The sequence below is a fragment of the Manacus vitellinus genome, unplaced genomic scaffold, assembly GCF_001715985.3.
Source record: "Manacus vitellinus isolate BGI_N305 unplaced genomic scaffold, ASM171598v3 scaffold_3_pilon, whole genome shotgun sequence".
Classification (NCBI taxonomy): domain Eukaryota; kingdom Metazoa; phylum Chordata; class Aves; order Passeriformes; family Pipridae; genus Manacus; species Manacus vitellinus.
Window position 1 is genome coordinate 8,508,457 of NW_021940535.1, and position 25,266 is coordinate 8,533,722.

The window sequence follows — 25,266 nt, forward strand, 5'->3', positions numbered from 1 at the left end:
ATTCAGACAAAGGGCAAATGGATCGCCACATCTGTGCAGGAACCAATTCTGCACTTAACCTTTACAGTGCCAGTCTTTGTTAGACATGAATCATATAAACCAGAGTAAGTGATACCAAGAGGACTACTGGATTTGTTTAGTGATATTTTGACAACAGAAAGGGCAAGACTAAAATACATTTAAGAGGAAACACCCAATGAGCTCACTCCCATTAACAAAAAAAAAGGAAAAAAAGCTTCTGATGAAAGAGGTAGAGAATTTATGCTTTCAAAAATTCCCCACGATACAATTTTTAGACCAATTACAAAAGCTATCTTCTAAAGAAGATAGGCAATTGCATTCATTCTAAGCAGTGTCTATGCATAGTGTCCAGGGCACACATGACTCAAGCAGACAGGCAATGAGCCTCCCTTGACAAAAAGAAATCCCCTTCGTAACAAACTGTGTTAAGTGGCCGCTCATTTATCCTAATCTTTTAGGGAAACACGGTATACCACCTCTATTTCACTCAACTGCACTATTCCAGTGTAACCTCACCTCAAGGAAAGATCAGAAAAAGCTGTATTCAGCAGATTTGAGATAACAGAAATCCTTGTGGGTCATGGGTCTGACAACCTCTTGTGGCATACTGCAAGAGGCTCAACAGAAATTCACCTTAGTTAGCAGATCCAAGCAAGGAAGGTTCTCCATGAGCCACAGCTCTCTGCTGTCCCTGCCTACCTTATCACCAGCCAGCCACATGGTTTCCACTTCTGTAGCAGCATCCAGCACTAAATCTGAATTGTGGAATTCAAACCAAGATGGCAGCACACAGCAGGAATATCTGTCCCAGTCACATTTTTCCACCTTTTTATCCAGGGAAATTCAATTACTAATTATTTTTGCAAATCAAAATTTACATCTCGAGACTGAGAAGCAATACAAGATGTTTCCTTTGTCTCTTGTTTTCACCTTCCCCTTCGGTACTTTCCCACCTTCACACCCAGTATATCAAGTCCTCACTTTTTCCCAGAATAGCTCCAAGAACCACAGCTTTTGCTTGCTGCTAGAAGCAGATAACTCTGAAGCTATCCATATGTTTTGACATATGCAGTCACTTTGTCAGAATACGTGGAAAGAGCTAAAACTGTTTTTTGAACAGTAAGTAATAAAAAGCCTTCCGGAAAGAGTCCAAAGTACATCAACAAAAAAGCCGCAGCCGGAAACATCAGAAACAAGATCTGTACAATTTAGTGGACATGAAAGGATGCCAAATATACTCAATGATACTGCTATGACACAGCAGCTTGAAAAAAACAGGTAGAAAGGCATGCAATATATGGCCCTTGATCTTCCATTCTCAGAAGCATAAATGTAATCAAGGTACAATAAAAAAAAATCACATGTGAACATCCACAGAAACAAAGATAGTCACTCCTTTTAGTTATCTTAGCTTTCTTAGCTGGGAAACAAAAAATTCTCAGTTGCTCACTTTTTCTTTTAAATTTTATTTTTATTTATTTTACGGACACCTCATTTAATAGCCTCTCACTGTATCAAGAAACCCAAGATGAGTTTGTTACAAAATCTACCATAAAACTTCATCTATGAAGAGGCTTTATATAAAAATCCAAAAAGGGGGGGAAACAGCAAATTGACACTGCAGTTCATTACAAATAAGAGAAGCTGCACATTTTTGCCTCTTCATAATATATAGGTAATATTTATTGAGTTGTCCTATATTTATTGAGTTGTCAGATACTACTATCAGTACTAGTATATGTGCCAGCAATATCTTACATGAAAAATCAGGTATTTTAACATGATAGATTACGGGGAGAATTCTCAGGAGAGGAAATATATAGCAATTACTGCCAAACTAAATTGGGCACATACACCTACCTCTCTAAGACACAAAAATCCGCAATATTTCTAACTGTGTCAAAGTTGATCTTTTATCTTTTCTGTAGAGATAAAAGTGCTGAGACACTCTCATATTCTTAACTAAGAAGAGCCAGCTCCAAGCTTCATATGAAGTACTAACAGTGTGTCTACACAAACAAAACCAGCTTAAGATGTGATGCTTTTCTAGAAAGTACTGAGTCTTTTAGTATACCTGCAAAGGTGTAGTTCTCAGTAGCAGGACAATTAGCAAGCAGCTTTCTTCTCCTTATTAAAAAATTACAAATAATAACAAGAAAAAAAGTAAAGCAAAAATAATCCCACCACTCTTACTGACTGGATAGGGAAGGTGGTTCTGGAGAATTAAAAGTTATGCAGCCAAGGACAGGGATGAAAATGCAAATTAAACCTTTACCCACTTTACTGGGGAGAGAGGTTATCTTGTCAAAAGGGAGCATTCCATAAAGCACAAATATGAACAGCACATAGAGAAAGTTAGGAAAAGACTCCCCAAACCCACTAAATGCAGTCAGAAAAGTATCCTAACCTTAGTGTTTATTTTTGCATTCGCAAGTCAAAGATAACCTAAGTTATATATAACACCTGAGTGTTATATACCTACATTAAGCCACTTAGAAACATGAAAACAAGTAGAAAACACATCAGCTATAGGGAAGCGTGTTTGCTTTTTTTATATTATTATTATTTCATTGTAATAAACTACTTATTTAAATATTAATCATGTTCCATATGCATTAAATTGATTTTACTTTTATTTTTTAAGATGATAGCAGCAGTCATTTAAGGAAACTGGTAAATACATAATATTGACAAACAATCTTATTTGAACAAGCAGTAAAAGTACCCAATCTGCCAGCAGTTCATAGTACCAGTAACAGGGAAGCCTTTCTTGCCCTGCTTTTTAGTAGCACAGAAAAAAAAGATGCAATAACATATCAATTTTAAAAATGCTAGAGGAATACAATAATTGACTAGGGGGGTTACTCATTAATTGCATTGTCTTTTCTGTAACAGTTTATTAAAAAGACAAACATCGACAAAGGTCCTCACACTCTGCATATTCAAATTAAAACTGTCGTTACATGCAGTTTAATCAAATTCTAGTCTCTGTCCATTTCTATCTATTTCGAGGCAACCCTATTTAATCTTTGGCTAAAAAAAAAAAAAAATCCACTTTTCAGAAAAATATTCTCGTTTTCTCACTAATATTGTGAGTGCCCTAACTTCACCTAATTAGCAACAGCAAAGCACATCAGGACACAAATTTAAGGACAGACAAATTCTAAAGGGTATTAGCTTCACAAGGATTCCAGAGTCCTATCAAACTATCCACAACCATCTTCCCGAGCTCTACTTCTGGTAGAAATGGTATAAAAGTATTTTTGTAATTCAGCCTTTTTTTAGGCAAAATGAAACCCCCTCAATGGAAAAATGAGAAAGCTGAATGGCAACGACTACTGTGCAGCATCTCATCATACGATGATGAATCTCTAGATGATAATACTATCTCCGTGAAGGCTTGGACTATCAAGTTATCTGGTTTGACAAAACTCATTTGACAGAAACATTTGCCAAGTAATTTTAATAACCAGACTGGAAAGCCTGTGTTTCATCAGAAGTTCAAGAATGCAACCAATACCAGACCACTGTCATCAACTGTGACTCCAAAATAGGATCTTGCTTATTTTATGTAATCCAATATCCTCCTCCTAAGACAAAAGCAGATACTTAAGAAAAAGTACATGAAAGTGTTTTGAATAAGGGCTGGACCAGATGACTTTTGAGATTCCATGCAACCAGAACTACTCTACAATTCTGTAGAAAGGCATCCAAGCAAGCAGTGATACTTCCTTGAAATATCACTTATCTCCCAAAGCTCATGGTGTCAATTGACAGATTTTTACTTTGATCTCTTGACAACATGTGTCTTTGAAAAGTTACAAATAGTAAATAATAAAACAGTCACCATCAACAGTTAGGACCAGATGCTATTAAACTCAAAATTTACTTCTCAAAAACCAAAGTCACAGACTTCAGCTAGTCACAAACTTCAAGCAAGAAATTGCTGCTTAACATTTATTAGCAGGAGAGCTGTTCTGAAGCGTTTAAAAGAGCTCTATACAAGCAGAGTCAAGAAACTGCAGGAGGCACGCAACTGGAGACCTCTTCATCCATCTTTACAGATACCTGTTTTCTCCAAATTAGTACCATGTCATGATTTCAGCTACTGCCATAATGATGATCCTCCTCCTGATTTTCTGTATTTTCTACTTATCCTGCTGTCTGTATCCTTGCCTGGTCTCAATCAGCCACTCAACACCATTTAATAGGCATTAGAAAATACAATTAGAGCACTCTTCACTGTGCCCCAAAAGCAAATAACTTTAAGAAATTAAGTTTATTTTTAGGAGAAAAAAAAAAAAGGGACCAGACAGTATACTTTAGAAGAGTGCCAAAACTGGGGGATAAGAAGATATACATATACTGCCTAGAAGTTTGTCTGTGGATTACACAGTACAGTTGTCTTGAACTTGCAGGTCTTAGCTTCTGTCTAATTAGACAGGTATATGAAAATGTTTTTCAATTAGTTATAGAATAAATGTGTTTATTGTAAAAGCAGAAACTGTTGAGTAGAACCTCAAACAGTCCAAGTATCCGCAAAGTTCATAAAATACTTCCTCTGAGTCAGCTTTATTTAATTCAGCTATCTGAATGCTTGCCATTTGACATAAATCAACCAAAGCAGATAAATTTACAGTCAAATAAAAACTTGGACACTGTCCTCAGTTCAAACGACAGACTAACAGTGTATAAAAATCATATCCTTTTACTTATTACATAGACTGAAATAGCTGTGATTATTCCAGCCAAATTGTTTCAACTCAAGGAATACTTAAAGATAAAATCTGGCCTGATCATCCAGGTCTCAACTCATTTCTCTGCATTCAGTCACTAAAAAATGTTTGATCATAGAGTGACTGCATTACTGAACAGTTCAGCAACTGCAGGTAAAAGGATCAAAATGTACAGAGTAAGGACTATATTTCAGAAACACAGTGTTTTTCTTCTTCAGAAAGTACATGGATTTAGTTTTTCAACCACCAAGCTGTGTTAGTCTATTAAGTGAATTAATAAATAGATGTGCATTGTTGGATTAAGCTCTACCTGTATGGTAGTAGAAGTAGGTATTGATTTTGCAAAACCACTGTTAGAAGATATTGCCTTGCAGTGTTAATTGGTTTAGTTTTTTATCTTCAGTTACTCAGGAAGTAGGAGACAATATATAACCCTGAAACAATAATTCAAATAAAAATTGCATGTACTGTAAGTATCCCAGACCATAACCAAATAAAAATGGAAAAATTCCAGCATTTTATGTGGAATATTTTATTTTACTGTATCAATATTTTATTGATACAGTAACCTAGATAGGGGAGGGGATTTGGCATAGCAAGCAAGCTCATCCTCTTCAAGGTCTGACTTTGCTAGAGTTTCAGGTAATCAACAGGCCACACATGGTGGTCCCATGGAAAACAGCTGGGGTGTGGGACAAGAAGTTTCACTTTTCCTGCTCAGAATAACTTCTGTGTTAGTTCCCTCCCAGAGGCTTCAGAATACACGGAAACAAGGTGGCTGTGATTTTGTTTAAGGCTACTTCTTCCTGGATTGGAAGACTCATAGTAACAAGGTTACCTTTGGCTTCTTCAGAGCAGGGAGTGTCATACACTTAACACATATAAACAGATTATATGATTTCTTGTCATGACTTAAGTTCCATTGCTGAGAGCACAGACAAAATAGGCAGCTGCAAACACGTGCAACCATCTCAAAGGTTTCTACCTTCCCCAGGTCTTTTGCCAGAAGTCTGGAGATACAAGGTTAAAATCTGGTGACCAAAATGTACTAAGTTCAGAAGGGAAATACCCTTAAACATAAACTTGAACACTACTTTATGTCGCTGACCTCTCAACACATCATGCTTCATCCAAGACCCAAGAAAACTCTTGTAGAGAGTCAAGCTTGTCTTCAGGTCCTTTAAAAAGCCCCTTCTGTTACTTATTCTTGCAGTCCTACGTAAAGACAGGATATTTTTAATGCAGGGTATTACATGAGTTGCTCAAAGGCCTCTTTGACAGGCAGTACCACTTGTCATGTAAAGCATTTTCTGGGGTGACAAAAAGAAAACAAACCAAACCATCTTCATCAATGGCAGATAAAAATAGCTATTAAGGAAGACAGTGGAACAAAAAATAACCGGAAACTGACATTAAAACTGTCTCACACATTAAACCAAGGAAGAACAGATGGTAAAAGAGAATTGCTGACTTTCAAGGCAAAGAAGTTAACTCACAGAAAACCCCCTGTAGCATGAGACAAACTTTAACAATATCTCCTCATCAGAAAAATCGTGCAGATGTGAAGGCAAATTAATGAATCACAGTTTAATACAGATTCAAAGTAAATGTTTTACAGATTTACATCACAGGGTTACAGGGGATATTTATAAATGAAAGCTAAACTAGCTCCTCACCAGAATGTTATATCATGGGTAAATCATTCAGATATTTCATGAGACAAACTCAGAATACTCCTGAGATTCCCTCACTAGTAACAAAAACCAGATTATTCCAAAAGAATACAACTCCAACTACATTTGGTGCAACAGTTCAAAACCCTTTAGTTCAGTGAACCATTGGTCTGACTGGTGACAACTAGAGCCTTGAAAATGAGCATTTCCATCCCAGTAGAACAACATAACATTTTGTTATATCTCTGGCAAGTAACATTTAAGGTCAAAAAATACAGGTCTTAAATGACAATAGATCAAGGACAGCAAGTTCTAAAACACCGGAACAAACTGAAAATTTATGTCACTCACTTCTAAAACATGTGGTTCCCTACCATGCTTTTGAACACAACACACAGTATTTCTGTCTCGGAAGACAGATGACATAGACAATGTGGATCCAGGCAATAACAACTGATGCATGTGTGCAATGAATCCCCTTTGTTGCTCTTTGCCGTTCGAGTTTATCTAGTGTCACCTTCTGCTTATCTGATTATTATAGACTTCAGCAGTGGTTTGTTTCATATTTCTTCAGTTTAACACAATGCTCATTATCCTGTACTGTAAGTGCTCCACAGACATCGAACAGCTGCTTTCAGACCACTGCTTTCACTGCCTTAGAAACAGAAAGTGAACCCAAGATTAGCCCATAAATTCAAAACTTAACATATAATGACTTCAGACTGCAAAACTGCTATTTCAAATGGCAGTGCTGTTTGCAGTTTCAGATGTCACCTGGGAATGCTTCAGATTCTTCTCCAAAAGGCAAGCTGTCACCTTACATAGAAAGCAGCACCACTCCCAAGCAGTAAAACACCATGGCCAGATGCTGTTAGAACTAACACTTGATGCCTTTAGCTGGCCCACATTTATCCGTGTCCTTCCACTGCATTGCTTTTCACTCTTAAGGGAATTAAGCCCTTGGCCTTCTGCAATCACAGACCATTTCTGCGATTCTGAGGAAGCATCTGCCTCATGAAACAGTCGTTTAGCCTTCAAAGCAGAAGTTTCATGAACAGAAGGACCAGAATGATGCACTTTGCATTAACTTCGACACACGTGTGGCTCCAGTTATAAGACGTCAGCATAATTTCTGGCTTAAGGTTCCATCAATGACTGAAGTCAAAATCTCAGTGATATAAAGCTAGAACTTCTTGTGAAATTAGGAAGCTAGGACCCTCAAAAAAAGCTTTCACTTCAAGCTTAACAGAGGGAAGGAACTGCATTGAATGCCATCATTACACACTCAACACAGTTTAAATCAGCACTGATGGAAACTTAGCACCATTCCAAGATAGCGTGCAAGAGTTCTTACATTTGTGCTTCTGGAAAACTACCTACAGTGAAAAACCAGGATGAAAGTAAAGGCTGACAAGAACTCAAACAGAAAAAGATATTTTGATGAAACCTCCAACCACTGGTGAAGTCTAGATATTCTGCCTTAAGTACTGTATTATGGTAAATGACTAGAAAAACCATCAGACTACAATACCCAAATAGAAGTGAGAATTAAAATTATTATTATATGTTCATTCTCTTCAATAAAAGTAATTCTAGACAAGAGTATGGCATAAACTCTAACTTATCAGTAAATGTGCTCAGAAGCTCAAAAGAAAAACACCCAAAACCCAAAATAAAAGTTGCATGCACTAATCGTACTACATACAGAAAAACAACGGAAAAAGAAAATTTAACAGTTTCAAATGGATTCTGACTAGCAAAATCAGAGGGAAAACAATCATAGTGAATCACACTTAATGGGTCACAGTGGCTTTACAACAATTGGATATTTAAATCAGAAATACTCTATCCACAAATATCACTTTGGTTAGAGTATGAACCTATTCCTTCATGAAATTGTCAACTGTTCTTGATACAGCAGGCAAGCCTAACATACTCAGTCAACAAGAAAGAGTCAGTTTTAAACTAATACAGCATATTTATCTGTACAAAAAACTGGCTTCTACTTTGAATCATGCTCTAGGCTTGTATGGCAAAGATGGACCCAAAACCAGTCCTGGAGTAAAGTGGCACCTTATTATCCAGGGCTAAGGAACTGAAAACAGCAGTAGTGTAACTTCTAACAGGTCATTGCTTACTAGATGTGCAACATTTAGCTCACACACTACCAGTGCACCATGATAGCTCAGGACAATCTGCTGAGTAGCATCAAAACAAGTGTTGGACACCTGATAACCAATTTAAGAAATAAAATATATCCATTAGTTTGGTACCTTCTCTAAGACATGTTCGAGTTCACACATTAAATGCCACTACAGTTGAGCATCTACAAAAGCATAGCTAGAACATCATGCAGTGACTAACTATCCTTATTCTAATATCAAAAAGCCAGATCCGTTCATTTCAGTTAAATTGTGACCTACAAACCTCTCATCAATGGGAACAAGAATCAGGTTCAAATGCTGATCTCATCATAATGAACAATGGTACTGCAATAAAGTAAATATCAACAAAGTAACCGTGTGCTCGTGTGCATGTGTGTGCACGTTCGGATGGATAAAATCAGCATGGACATTTTTATTTGGAAATAAAATGAAAAACTGGTAAGCTAGGATAAGAAAAATGACCTGGAGTAAAAGTATTTATGTAGTTAGAAACACAGCAAAAGTTACAACTGGGTTGAAAGCAGTTAACACCGTGACAGGATTAATTATATCGGTAACTACCAAAAAACTTCACAAAGCTTAAAAAAGTGAAGATGACACCTACACAATGCAGAACACAGTATCACATTAGAAAATACTGTGAAATTTCTAATGAAATTTCCTGAATTCATCTATTAGAGACCCAGTAAAAGAACTAATATAATTTTTTATGAGACTGACAAGGTAATGACATCGAAAAAAGAAAATGTTTCCAACAGAATCATCACTTTTTAAAAGAAATAAAAGTCAATTAGGTTACAGGCAGATTTTTGAGAAATTACGGGTTCACATCCACACATTTAGAAGTAAAAGTCTCTTCCCATGAAAACCTTTACCAGGAAACAAAGAATTTTAACAGAGAAATTAGGCTCTGACCAAAATGCCGCTGCACAGGAGATCAGTTTTGTCTATATTCAAAAATCTAAGCCTTACAAAATCTTACCTTAATTTTACAATGTAATATTTTAATAATACTAATACTTGGTATTTAATGTTAGTTGTCAGAATTTGAGTCATGTAACTGCAAGTATCCAGTAAGAGGCACCTTACTGGAATTGGCTTTCATATAATCTCCTCAAGAAGCTTTGCATCCAAACACTTAATAAGAAAAAAAAAATCCAAAGGCTCTTTAGAAGTTATCCACTAAGCACCACAATTCCAGCTAATGTCGTAATTGCAAACAATTAAAAAATGAGAATTGAAGATCAATCCTTTTAAATACCAACTTCAGTTCTGGTCATTAGAATCTTTAGGCTACTGTACAGAGAGGAAAATGTTTAAAATGAGCCTAACAAAAAATGAAGATGATTTTTTTTCCCCATATTGAGTGATTAAAAGCCAGTACATTAGCAGAAACTTGTGAGAGTCTTTCAAGAGCTATAGTTTCTAGATAAGGTCAAATAGGTAGATTAACTGAATTTGCCTGACAATAAACTTCCAACAATAACACACTGTAAAAAGTTTCTCTTCCTCCATCAGGTTTTAGACTTCGTGCAGGTTTCTTTCCAACACTAAAAAAAGAGGCAAGAAGAGCAAGCATGTTGTAAACTGTAGTTCACTGCATTACAAAAGGAAGAGGGAGAAAAAAAAAAAAAGAGAAAATCCACCCATAAACCAACAAAAAAGTATGAGAGAAAATTTTCTAATTGAAGCCAAGTACTCACATGAATATGCTCTCATCTGAAAGTAACTCAGGGGAAAATCATGCACTGCAGGCCAGTAAACTCACTGCTAGGTTACTGATCTTTCCCATCTTGAACAGACACTCACTTCTTCACAGAATGATCTTCAGAGTTCATCTATTCTGTCTTTTCAAAAAATTTTTATCAACTTCTTTCCACAAAAAGGAGTGATGGGCTAGTGGCGAAGTATTACTCCAACAGAGATTACTCTAGAGGAACATGTCATCTCTAAGCATGCACTGCCTCCATTTTGAGTTCCATCAGTTTTCAATTTCCTTAGTTTTTATCTGGAGTAGTTTTATCTACTCCATTCAACCTATTTTGCTTTGGCATCTCCATCAGGTACATGTAAGTATTAAGCCATCAATTTTAATACTTTGTAGACACCATGACCGGAATACAAATTCCTTCTTTGGAAAATTTTGTAACCTTAAAAACAACTCTGTATTTCATGGAAACATCATAATTCTGTCAACAGAATATCTGCAGCTTAATTTTTTTTTTTATTTAGTTTCCTAAGGGAGCTATATCCACCACACCACAACAGCTGAACCCGGACTTTGACTTTTCTTTATGGAAAAGGTACCCTGAGAAGTGAAAGAGTGCTGTCTAACCTGGCCCTAGCCCATTGGCACAGTAGTACTGGCCAGACAGGCAGGCAGTCACCAAGCAAGTAGCTCAAGATGAGCTGCAGCCAAAGATGTAGCAGGGGTAGGAGACAGAAGCAATTAAGGTATTGTGAGAAGTCACAGGGAAAAAGAAGGCAGAACACATGCAAGAAACTTTGCCAGTTCTTTTCCATAATATGCTTTTTCTTTGCAAGAGCTGTATACCAGTGTACTCTCCTGACTGTAAACACAAGGAAAAGCTCCAGTGCAACAACGTAACATGGGAAAGCTAAGAACTTACTTGAAAGGTCGAAACTCCCTTTTTTTCCCCCTTCAGTAAGTTTAAAAGAAAGTTAAGCTACAATTGTGTGGTAGTAGAGCTTAGAGGCCTCTAGAATAATGTCAAGGTTAGGCAATGAACACCCAGCAATGATAGTTCCCTGATCCTAAGAAACCAGGTAATGAAGGTCATGCCAAAGGCCAAGCACCTACTCAGATATGGTGGTACCAGAGACACCACTAAAACCTTAATGAACAGGATTTCAAATCACAGCAGATCAACATGAACTGGGAACATCCCACAGCTATTTCTACTAAACTGTACTGCCTATCCACAGATTATTTTTCATTTATTTATTCTTCCTAAACTACCATATGCTTAATGAGAGTGGTAATTCTAATCAGAAGATGATCCATCACCAGAAGACACCAGTATTAAACCAGTCCAAGTTTTCTTCAGTGAACAATAAAAGTATTTTAAAATCAATGTGCTGCTACTTTAACATAACTTCAAGTCTTGCAAAATACAGTCCTTTTCTTTGCATCCATGCCAAAAAAACATGTTTAAACCAAAACACTTGAGTGTGCATATAATTACAAACTAAGCACCATGACAACATTGCGTGACATCTTCCTTTAAGTTGTAATCCACAGGTGATCTACAAGGCTAAAGCAACAATTTGGAAACAAAACAGACAATTTACTATAGGACAGGTTTCAGAACAGCTTTCAAAGTCAAAGCTACCAAACAGTTGCTCAAGAATTATGAACTTCATAGAAAGGTCCTCTGAAAAGTCACTTGACTGTAAGTGTTCTGCACATTGCAAATCAGATGATTTTAAATAAACTAAAATTTGAAAGTCCAGCCTCTAATAAGACTCATGAAGCCTGAACAGTTTAAAGTATATAGCTCTAGGAAAAGTCACCACAAATAATTATTATTGAGTACATAAAGCACAGGAGAAAAGAATTTTTTAAAATTATGACTCTGCATCTACTTGGGTGTTGGTTCAAATCACGTTACCAGCGACATTTCAATACAAGAACAACAAAAGAGGGATTTCCTGACTCCGTGTTTAGAAGGAAGAAACACCGAAAAGTAACTATTTTTTCCACACCTCATTACACTAAAACAAAAACATACGCCCACTATTTAAGCAAGTGTAATTATATTAATAAACAGACAACTATAATTCGACAATTAAGATTTTCTTTAACTGTGAAATCTTCCTTCCTTAAGCATCTGACTTAGGCATGTACTGTCCTCCAAAAAAACCCATACAGCAGAGAAATGCAGAGAATACACTTTGGATTTCAAACAGACTAAATATTTATGTCGGGTTCTCAAGTGTTTCAACAACTATCTTATACTTGAAGAGGTTATACAAGATTATGAAGGAAGTAGCCTACTAAGGCAAGCCTGATATTTTTTTCTACTGTTGAGCTTTAATATTTCAGATGTGGAACCACTACTTAAATGTCTTACTTTGAAAGCATCAAGAATGAAGTTCAGTTTAATGCATATTTCTGCCTAATTTATATCTTACTCTCAGAGGAGGTGCCTGTTAGTTTTTATTCAATAAACCAAGTCATTTCAGAAGCAGTGCAACAAAAACTACTGCTTAGCCTTTGAGAATATAACTGAGAGTGACAACTGATTAATAAGGAAAACAAAGAGATATTTCAGTCTTCAGTTTCTTAGGAAAAGTTCATAAACACTAACAGAAGAAACAATATGACTTAGAGAAAACAGAGTTTAATGAGACAAATGCTGAAATGCTTATTATGGGTAAATATTATAAAGTAACACCACTTCTATTACGATTAACTTTTCGAAGATTCTTAAAACATTAAATATAAAAAGGGTATTTAAACATCCACTTTTTATACATGAGTGCAATTCATAACCACTTCACCCTTTGGTTATACTTAATGTAAACACCAGAACACCTCAAAATTAGCAACCATACTTACAGAAAAGACCTCACTAGCATCACAAGCCTCAAGTAAATTAATCTTAATGAGTCCTGGCTCAAAGAGTAAGTTAGAGGACAGAACACTGGCCACATGGCTGAAATGCGGCCACTTTGAAAGTAATGCCCCCAGCCAGCTTAGATCAGCCCAGATATGGAGCAGATAACCTGCTCTAGAAACCATGCTGTAAGTTATTCAACAACTGCTCAGCCTTATGCACCCCCAAATTTGAAAGTCCACTCTCCAACTTCACTGGCAGAACAGAAGTGCAGAAAGCCACCAAATGCTGCTATGGGCAGCCCCATCATCTCCAGGGCAATAACTGGGAAAACACACATTTTATAGAGTACATTCACACTTTAAGCACCAGAAAGGTTCTGCAAAACTGAACAATATCCCTGCAAAAATTCCAACTGGGAGTAACATCAGATCTGTTTGATGCTGTACTTAATACTTGCTCAGTCCCAAATATCTTACACTGTTAAACTGACCACTGAATTGTTTCTGCAACAGCAGAAACACACACAATAGTACAACCATACCAACAAGTGCCCCCAAAACACTGCTCCGGTGACTTTTCATCCTACACATTCCAAGACAAAGAAGCCAGACATCGTGCTATGCACATCTATGAAGTTTAACTGATAATTCCAGACTAAACTGACAACTAGGAAATAGTTTCTGTACAAATGCATTAGCTGCAATATCAAGCCTCACAGACACCCGAAAACAGCTGGATATAGAGATCACAGATCTCGATTACGATTTGTTTTCTTCTTTGTACCCATTTAGCAACCACAAGCATTGTTTTTCTCATTTTTTGTTTCAGAACAAACAGGTAACATACTGACACCCAAGAACCAACAAATAAAGCAGATAGCCAGCAGATTAGTAATCGTGCAATCTACAGCAAAAGGTAGCCATGCACACATGTCTCTTGGTAGTAGAAAGGGCAGGAGAATATTTTAGATTATCTCCAAGAGATAATACGTTCGGTATTGTTATTATTCCAGCGCTGACCATACACAGATAAGCACTACATTTAAGTTTTAACAAATAGACTACAGGTAATTCCATTTACTGTACAGAACTGTACTATTATGTCAGCTAAAGACCTCAAACCAAGTCAGAGAACACTATCTCAAAGGATGAATGCAGCAATAAATAATTACAATTCTAAAAATCCAACTGCAGATTACACTGCAACGTTTACCAACACAAGTGACCAGTAATACACAAACTGTTGCATCCTCATATTTAAAACAGACGTTTTTTCAGGGCATGTAACTTTGAAACAGAATCATTTCTCTACCCCACCCCTCTCCAGATGTTAGGGTATTAAAAGATTAGCCATCATTTTGTTTAAATGCTCACTTTCAAGCATCTGATTTCTATACTTAAGGGTTAAAAGAAGAGAGTTAGATGCATTTTTAATTCAGGAAACTTCCAGACAATGGCTAAAATTTCCATGAAAATGAATGAAATCTTAGTAGTAAGCACAAAAATAGTAAAACTAGGAACAAAATTTTCTGACCAACATCTCATTTTCAATCTAACTTTGCACCCATTTTTCTTCTTGACAGTCATAATCTTCTACAGTTCTCCTAAGTGCAACTGCTTTTACCTTAGCTACAGGCAAACGTAAGAACACCAAGGTAATTTTACAGACTTTCTCCCATTCTAACACATCACTACATCTACCACTTATGAAGATAGTTTCGTCCCTTCCTCTTCTTTTTTTTTCATGCAGATAGCAGAAACACAAATTTTATCTAAGACTAAAGAGTTTTGTACCAAATATTGAATTATGCACTTGGATGCCAGACTACAAAGGAACCTGTAATCAAGTTCCAAAGGAAAAAGAAACGCTCAAATTTTAAAATTCTAACTCACCTCCAGAATCAAAAGAAAATTTTAAATTATCTACATCAAGTTTTCACTGATTGATCTACGAGTTTTCACCAATTTGACCCTTATTTCTAACTCTGTCAACAGTACTATTATGTTATGTGCTACATGTACACAATGTCTGCACAAGATATCCATTGTCTCGATGACAAAACATCGAAGCATTATCAAGCTGGCCAATTTACAAAAGAGAAAGCTAGAAACCAACAAAGCAACAGTTGGTTATTACAAAACACTTCTAAAATTATTATTATTTTGATCATTACCACGTCAAAAATGGGTCACATATCCAGTAGTATCAGTTACATGCAAGTGTACCTAACCTTACTAACAGTCTACTATCATAAAAGCACTCAAAAGAATGAGGAAAAAAATAAATCAGATGTCCTTGCAAGAAATCTGACAATTTGGGTCATCGTTGAAGCCTAAATGAACTGTTCTGGTTGGTATTATTCATTCATTCTAACTGTAGTTTCCCATTTTCTGTAGTCCATAGGGAACAAACTATTTACATTTGGTTTTCTTTGCAACCATACAAACTAGAAAGGTTTGTTTAAATTAAAGCTTTGATTTTGTAGCACAGTTTTGTGGCCACAGAAGTGCAGGATATACAGGATCCTATTGCCTGGTTATGTACAAGGTCTGCCATGTTGCACTCAATCATAAAAAAAGGTCATTTTTTTTTATTCAAATGAAAATCCAAGTTCAAATTACTTGTCATACTTGCAAGCCACATTTTAGACTAGATCCACACCAAATGTTTTTCTTAAGACAGTATGAACTATACAGTTCTCATTATTTATTCTTCTCCTCATCAACTTGCATATCAGATAACATGTTCTTTTTAACCACTCTAGACTAGCAGGGGAAGATCCATGTTTTCTCATGAGATCATGCAAAACACAATTACATTATCATCACAGATTTTAAGAACTACAACAAAATACTACCAATGATCACTACTCAAAGAAAGAAACTTACCTACTACCATGAGTGTGAATTCAAATCCTCTCTTCACAGACTTCCGGTAAACTTGATTTGGAAGGTTTGCAAACCCCACATATCCTTCAAGGTTCTTCTGTTGCTAAAGCAAGAAATATTTAGAAAAAAAAAAGTTAAAAGAAAAGCATGTGAATTCTTAGTTGGCTTGTTTTGTTTTTTTTTTTAGTTATTTAAACATTAACTTCATTTTCACATTTGTAGAAAAGTGCTGCCTACCCAACCTCTCAACAAGCTAAGCTGCCTACATTCAAGACAGTGCAATGAAATGCAGCAATAAATCAGGAAAACTGATTTTTTTTGACTGGATAGCCAAAAAACTGGGACAGCAGTTCTAACAGTATTTTGAGCAAGTACAGTTGTGACATTAGAACTGTGCAAGCACAAGAGTGTGAACGTGCAAACAAATTAAAGTATAATCAACTTTGTACCAATGCCCATTTGAAACACAGGCATGTACTATGAATAAAGCTTTCCTAGTCACGGTGGTACTGCCCCAGTATGATGGGGACTAACCTGACACCCCCTGCTTCTGGGTCACACAAGCAGATGCCTTCAGGCTTAACCCAGAACTCCACCAACGCAGCAGGCCCTGCAACAAACTTCAGTTGCCTTGTACTGTGAAGAAGTTACTCAAAACACTGCCTCTGCTATGAAACAGGAGGAGAATTCTGGATGTTAGCTGCTACTTCTTCTCACCACGTTAATGAAAATGCTGAGAGTGCTTAAAATGCCTCTTCCTCACTGTACTAGAGCCAGCGATCTTCCAAAGATCAACTGTGCTACCTTTAAATCACTCTTCCAGCAGAATCCTAGAAATGTGTTTGTTATCACAGCAGGTCTCAGGATTGTCTTATGAGACAAGACAGTTAGTTATTTTACAGAGATACCTTCTGAGACAACTGTCTACTTAAAGCAACACAAGGCACTGCCTCTCATGGAGCAGTGATTTCAGCCTTCAGGCTTTATGCCCAGACAAAGTTGAGAGGATGTGATGTGATGGTGCTACTGCCTCAGTTTAAGAGAGTTATATACATTCACACAGCTAAAGTGCTGTCTTCAAGTTTAAATTCCACCCCTTAAGATTATCTTCAAGAGGATGGAGGAATTCTAAAAAATAACTTTTAACAAATTCTTCTACTGTATGCAGTAGAGCATGGTTAATTCAAGTCTGGTATGTGGTTGACTCATGCTTATTTCAATGGGTTTTTTCCTAAAACTGACAGAACAAACTTAATGCAGTAATAACTCATAGTTTTTAAATTAAAAAAATATAATTTTTTTTTAATTAAAGCAAACCTTCCTTGCATGCATATAAATCCACTATCCCCTTTAAAGCATTGAATGCAAAAACAACTAGTTTCTTTGCAATCCAACAGTCAATCAATGGACTCTCTGCTTAAAGTCACATAACTGATTTCTCCATTTGGCAAACAAACTATTATTCTCAAGCAAAGCTACACCACTACAAAGACTAAGTTATAGTTTCAAGTTCAAATACACACAATGCAACAAACATTATTTCTCTAAATGTAGGAATCTTTGCCTGGTGTCATCAAGAAACTCTTTTTCAAATATGTTTTTTGTTTCAATATAGCCTTTGGTGAAGCAACAGTCTCATCTGAAAGGTTTCAAAACATTAAAAAAAAAAATCAGCCAGGAATTTAAAATCCAAATATTTGTTTTAATTTTCCAATCTATTACTACAACTACATGTGAGGAATGGAATCTATCACAATCTAAAACTCTGAGCAGTCAATGCTTCAGATATTACATGACATGCAGGTCGGTGCTTTTTAAGATTAAAGAGCTCCTTAACGATGCAGGTCCTTAATAACTATTAAGGATATGGAACTGCTATTCATCCTACCAGATGTAAAATATCTAATCACAGTCAGACACTCCTTATGGTTCTACTTGTCAACCATCTGCATTTTTTAACATCTACATACCTTTTAATGTGTGTCATGCTTACCAGAAACAGCTCACCCCCTCATTAACTCTAGCTAATGCTTCTTTCACTTAAAAGAATCAATTTACATGTAATTCTTGTTCTGAATTATTATTTCTCTTCCCTTCTCCTTCATGTACAGCTCCACATTTAGGACAGTTTTACTCCTAAGAACTTTTGGATCGAGTATAAAATGCTACAAGAGAATAGATGGCAACTTTTGGGTTGTTTGCTCTGTTAAGTGGGTCTACAGCAATTACAGCCACAATTTTAGATAATGAAATATAAATGTTACTAATCAGAAAGATGAAGATGAATGAAGCATTACACTGGGCATTAATGCTGTATTTAATGGAAGTATTTATACTCCACAGGAAAGAGCCTTTCGAAACACTGAAGTTGGACGTCAGATTCGTATTTCTGGTACACCAATTAACACTGAAGCTTTCAACATACTGTTTTTTAAATAGTTGCATATTTTCATAACTTGCTACTTCTAAACAGACCAGAACAAACTAGGAATTGAGTTTCTTCAATTCCTGCAACAGTTTTTAGAAGAACTTAGTACTTTTTTTTTGTTAAATAATTGACTTCCGCTGTATTGTCAAGTGAGATCTCATGTTTTGAATATTACAGCAGCTACCTCTTAACTTTTATCCCTTTCTGATTTGCAAGTAGCTGCCACTTAAACTCAATTTTAGTTCACCTACTAAAAACCTAATGCTGCTTCTATTTCCACAATAGCTAGAAAACACCTGTATCAAAGTAATACTTACAGCTACTTTGTAAACAACACGTTTCCATCATTTCCAGTATGGAAGGTATCAATAGAACACATCCAGAAGTAGTCCAGTAAAACGATGAATTTGAACCATCGCAGCAACAAGTCCATTCAGGTGCAGCCGCGATCCAGAAAGAGAAACAGGAGTGGGGTGAGAAAGAAAAGAAAAGTTACTTACATTTGACCAAAGTAACCCACAATACTTCCCACCTACTGTGCTCAGGACACAGTATTTTAAGCAGAATCATAGAATGGTTTGGGTTGGAAGCGACCTTGAAGGTCATCAACTTCCATCCCCCCACCACGGGCAGGGACACCTTTCACTAGACCAGGTTGCTCGAAGCCCCAACCAACCTGGCCTTGAAAACTTCCAGGGACAGGACATCCACAATTTCTCTGGGCAACCTGTTCCAGTGCCTCACTACTCTCACAGTAAATAACTTCTTCCTAATACCCAATGAAAACCTACCCTCTGTCAGTTTAAGGCCATTTCCCCTTGTCCTCTCAATCCACGTCCTTGTAAAAAGTCCCTCTACAGCTCTCTTGTAGGGCCCTGAATTTACTTTGTTAGTAACATTAATTTAGTTTGTTCTATACATAAGACAGCTTAATTTCATGGTAATATACTACATGACCTCTATACCATTTAATGATTAAGACAGGTAATTATTCAATAGTTCTTTTTACTCCAATTATTCAGCATGCTTTTTCTTTGCTATATGCTACCTGAATCTGTAATGGGTTCAAGGGTATTTATTTCCTTCACAGGTGCTCACCAGAACATGGAATCTCATTTCACCACACTACTGCATAATATTTTTATTTTAGAGTGGAAAAGGTACAAAGATCAAATCCATCATCTCAGCAAAGAACAGCCACATGGGCCACACCAAAGTTCCTGTCTTCATCAGTGGCCAAAACCATATATCTAAGGTAGTACATACAGCAGAATAAACTGAGAGTTATATTTCTCGAAACACCTCCACAGTAACCAAAAATCCACCTCTCTAGCATTTAAGATTGGGGAATTTTTGCACTTCAATATCATTTGACCAATTCCTCTTCCATGCACACTCTTCTTAGCATCATAAAAACTGAGCATCCACAAAAGTCCCTGTAGCAAGCACTCCCTCTGTACATTGTCAAAGGGAGGACTTAATAATTTCAAAATTACCTCCTGCTAGCTTTACTGCTGCACAGTAGTATCTGCGGTGAAAACAGCCTTAATAATGTAGCATACTTCATTCAAAAGAAGCCATTTCGTGTCTCTGACTGCTTCTGCTGCTCTTACATAACACTGCTCTAGCGCTGTACTCTTCTGGAGAGGCCATGGTGAGAGCTGCATGCAGTATCCAAGAGGCAAAACACTCACAGATCCACAGAATGATCATCTGGTATCTCTTACTCTGATCCCTTCTTACTGATCCCCAACATGTAACTTATTTGACTCCTGCCAAGTACTGAGCTGATCATACTGGGAATGGTACACAGGCCTAAGACCTTGCTCCTGAGTTTTAAAAAATGCTCACAGCTTATCACGGAGCATACAGCACGACAGCAGTCCACGTGAATCACTTTATTTAATAATATCAGGTGTATTCACTACACTGCATTTCAAGTATAATTTTGTATCAAGTCTTCCAACATCTATTGGTTCTCGTAGTTGTCCATCATCTCTGCTTTAACTTAGCACAAATGAAAGCAAGCCGTACAAATAATCACAAATTTGGCCTTAGCTGACCTTCGATGCATCCATTCTGTGCACTCAAAGTTATTTTAATGTAGATCTCCCTCAAGCAAAATGTCACAGCCCACACAAACCAGTTGTAGAGCTGGTGGTTTTAGACCCATCATTTGAATCAATGGAAAAATAGCCAGCAGCAAGCTGCTCTAACTATGCAAATGAGAGAAAGGAGCCAACATCAGTGGCTTTCCAAGGAGTTCTAAGGGAGAATACTGATTTAAAAAAAATTAAAAAAAAAAAAAAATCTTCTTTTCTTTTTTTTTCTTTCTCTCAAGCCTGTCTATCATCTTTGTTCTTGCCCCGAGACCATAATTTACATTTCTCCTTTATTCTGGCATGACTGTGTCCAGGAATGATAAATCTAAAGTCATTCTTCAAGTATTACCATATGGGCCAAAAGATGACAGTCTCTGGCATAATATCCACTGCCTGACATCAGATCCCTCTGATCAAGAGGAGATGGAAGTCTAAGGTGAGCTAAAGACATTTTTTACCTCTACAAAGTGCAACCTGAGAGCTCAGCTCACACTCAACACGGGTAAGAGCAGCTGCTGTGCACTGGTAGCAACCAGCAGCCTGTAACATGATGTTATGAAAATTCTTCAAGGATTTCTGACATAGCCAAACCAGCAGCAAATATTAATGAAGACAGCTGGAGAGAAAAAAAGACCAAACAGAAAAGCAGTGTGACATCAGGGAGTCACTGTCCTTTCCAATCAAAGTTGGTTTTAGTGCTTCTCAATCAAGCTTACTCTAAGAGAAAGAAACACAACACCTTTTTTTTCCCTAGTTACCTTCAAGGAAACACTATTTTTAAAAATATCCAGAAGCATCATAGAATGCCAAAATTGTTGAAATCTGACCCCAACATAAAGCAATATTAGAAAGGGCACAGATACTCATTGCATTAGGCATAGTATAGCAATGTTTCTTGTCATCAACAATGAAAATAAAAGGTGGTCATTTTTACCTTATTTCACACAGCTGGAACTGGGATTTTATTTATATATGCTAGAATTTACATATGCTATGGAGTCAATTTGATCTGGTAAGATACATAGACATAGGGTAAGTTTTCTTTATACATAGTTTACCTTGAAAAGATGTCAGTGCTGCCAAAATATAAGAATTTGCACCTGCTCTAACAATGATTTCAATCATTAAAACCATCTTTTAGCTAAATTTCTGCAAACACTCCAGCCACAGTACTTCTATGCAATGTCTTATCATTATGCCTGAGTAAGACACAAATTGGATAAAGTTTGTAGCTTTACATAGAAAGACTTGTCTATAAACTAGTCTGTTTATGCTAATACTGTACTTGTATTTCCTGCACTATACCTAACACGGTACCTTTTTAATGTCTTCTAACAGTGCTAGTTGTTTAAAGTCTCCACATCAGTACATAGAAGCCTCCAGAACTTGCCAAGAAGGCCTTCCCAACATCTTCAAAACCCCTTAAAGCTTGCTACAGTTTAAAAAACTCTTCGTTTTTTCAGTTGTCAATATCGAGGCAATACCTAAAACAAACAGCTTATGCATATCCCCATCTTGTCCTCCCATATCCCAGAGGCAGACAGCAACTGCATGTCTTACAACTGACAGCTTTTGTTACTGCATTCTTCAAATAGTGGCTTTGGGTAGCAGTATTTAGTGTAGTCAAGCTTCTACTACAAGCCATAAGCACTTGTTAATATAATACATAGTATCTTAACTTCGTTTCTTTCCTCCGCCAAAACAAACAAACAAATTTAGGATATACACAATCTATATTTTAAAACAAAAAAAACCAAACAAACCTGAAAACAAACAAACAAAACTCCACTCAACTTTCCACTTAAAATGTATGGAAATACCGATGTAAAGGTGAAACTCACCAGACCTACTCGTAAAGTTAAACTTACGCTGAACATCTGTGAACATGTTTGTCCTTTCACTATTCAAAGTACAATCAGAATATCTGCTGAGTCAATAACATCTGCTATAATCTGCACGGTAGAAGTCTAGCACTGATGGAAAGGAAATGAGCACTTCTATTCCCTCAAACAGGCATCAGCTGCAGCCTGCTTTTATAAAATAATCTGGCTTCCAAGCGTGAACCTAGGGCCTGGCCTACATTAGAAAAAAATAAAAATATTTTTCAGAAAAGATAGAAAAAAAAAGAAAATCCTTTCAATGCATAACCACAATTAAGAAATGGGGATCTCTTTCAGTCTCTAGTACCAAGGTGATTAAGTCAATAACCAATAATTTCAAGCAGTGATCCAGTGAATGGACTTTAAATTTAACCATTCCTCAAAATCTCACTACACATAGTGAGTATAGGTGAAGAGTGAGCTTTAGGCTCTCTTTTCCCATGCCAGACACTATCATCTAGTTTATTAAAGATAGTGCTGAAACATGAGTGGCATCTAAGAGCAACAGGATTCTGCAAGAAGGATTCTGCACTGCAAGGACCAGAAAGAGTAGAAGCATAATCCACCTGTTGAGCTACAGGCAGCGTGTCCAGGAGGAAAGCAGAAAACTGAAGAAAAACAAAGAGGATATAGCAGGCAAACTAGTAAACCTTGTCTGTTAAAGAGATCTGACAGCCTTCAGAGACAGTGTACAGTAACTGTGCACAGACCACTGCAGTTACAGCAGCCAAAAGTGCAAGAAAGCAGACAACTACAGGAAAAAGAAGTCAGTTAACTATTTAGAAAAACAAAACTAATTATAGACAGATGGGAGGAGGAAGGGGGTAGGGAGGGGGGAAGGTTGTTGAACTATAAAAGCAGGCCTGCATAACTAAAACATACAATATCAAAAGTTCTACCCATGATGACTCCACAAAATATTCAGGTCAGCCACATATATCAACAATTTTTTTTGTCATAGTTCAACCTCCACTAGAATTAGGTAGGCGATTCCTTGAAAATGAAGTAAACCTTTTTTGTGCATTTTAAATAAAATCTATAAGTACAGGAATACAATTTTAAAGCTTGGTTTTTTTGTGCATTTTCCCCTTTATTCTGGCTTGCAAAAAAAGCCTCAGTCTGCCTGCAGAAAGCAGCACACAAACCCATCATCACAAAGCAACCTGCGTATAACTCAAAATCACATTTGACAGTAAAGTGACCGATTATCTTCCACTCTATAAAGTAGGGGTCGAAATGAAATGGCAGCTGGGACCTCGTGTCAGGAACAGAACCAGATCACACATCAGCCACACATCACTTGGTGTGTCTGTCAAGACTGTTAATCTTCCTTCCTAACTCCTCCTCCTCAGTTTTGCCATCCCTGAATGTTTATTCCAATACAAACACTGAACCAAGGGTTGAAGATGACAGACAGAAAAGAAAAAAAAAACTAAAAGACACTGTGAAAGATTCCTGGGTACAAAGCCTCCAAGGAAAAAAAACAAAAACCCACTACAAAATTAAAACAAACAAACAAAAAACTCCAACAGAAATTAAAATGAAGTATCTGTATTCCACTTCATATTTAACACATCTCTTGCCTATTTAGTTTGTGGATGTTTCCCAAAAGACATGTAAATAAAAGATTCTAAAATAATAAAATTAAAAAAAATTACCAATCAAAACCAAAATGGTGGGATCTTTCAGACAGTTTTATCTCACACTATTTTCACCTCCTATGAAACCAACTAAACCATGGGTTTGAAAAAAAAATTTTCAAGGAAATGGAAATTCTTCCCCAAGCAGGTCAGTGCCTCTACATGGAGACCATTTTCAAGAGTCTCACTTAGCACTGGAAACATAGTAGAAAAAAAGCAACAAGGCACAGTAAGTATTAAGAAACAGTGTATCATTTAGTTCCTTCGCCATATCCTGTTGAACATTTTCGGTTCCTTCAGGTTCACCTTAACATTGCATTTTTTTCAGAATTTGCAGATTGATCAGTTAACTCAAAGAGTCAGCTGGTGGTGATAAAAAAAAAAAAAAAAAAACAAACCAACAAAAAATCCCAAAAAACCACCACAAAAGCAAACCAACTGACTCCCCCTCCAGTCTCTAGGTGAAGCAGCAGTAACAGGGCATCTTATATATGCCGAAGCACAGGAGTGAATTTTTCAGGAAGAGTAATTGGTCCTGCAATCCAACTGGCAGTATTTCAACCAAGGGACTCCAAAAAAGGCATTTGCAGGTGTGCATGCTGCATTTCCTTCTGTTTGATGCCTTGAATACCAACAGAAGTGAACTCCCTAGTAGCATATCCCATTCTCCTTCCTCATCAAGCAGCTGTAAGGATGGCAGCACAAGAAATAGCATTATTACATTTCTAGCCTAAAGGGCTACTATCAGATCTAGTAAAATTTCTTTAACATGTAGGTGCAGAAATGCTAATGAAAGGTGAATCACTCATGCAAAATTACTAAAGAACGTTTGACGTTGTCAAAGTGAAGCGTGTTCCCCTTAAAGAGAAAAATTGCAGTATTTCATCACTGGTGCTTCTGTTAACATGGGCAATTTTCAACTGACATAACTAGGCTTCTACTATACATTTCTGTATGGTGGATGCAACTCCTTCCAATGCAGAAGTCATCTGTTTTACCGTATATTCTTATTTTCCTATACTAGTTTCTATGCTCAACACCTCGCCCTCCAACTTACAGAAACCTTCAGATGTCCTGCAGGTTTCACCAAGACAGATATTTTAAGCTAAAATTTTAAGACACGTGTCCCTGTCTTGTCTTTTGAAGTTTA

General features: G+C 36.8%; 1 protein-coding gene across 2 annotated transcripts in view; it reads right to left on the reverse strand.

Moving 5' to 3' along the window:
• SEPTIN7 (septin 7) overlaps positions 1 to 18,973 on the reverse strand; it is a 63,411-nt gene extending 44,438 nt beyond the window's left edge. The window contains exons 1-2 of one of the 2 annotated variants that reach the window (XM_018075485.3): positions 18,812 to 18,965; positions 16,067 to 16,169 (exon numbers count right to left, since the gene is read on the reverse strand). In XM_018075485.3, the coding sequence (XP_017930974.1) occupies positions 16,067 to 16,076 (10 nt within the window). In that variant the 5' untranslated portion in view covers positions 16,077 to 16,169; positions 18,812 to 18,965. Of the gene's footprint in view, positions 1 to 16,066; positions 16,170 to 18,811 lie in introns of both variants that reach the window. The other variant, XM_018075484.2, reaches the window with a different exon arrangement.
• Positions 18,974 to 25,266: the final 6,293 nt, after the last annotated feature.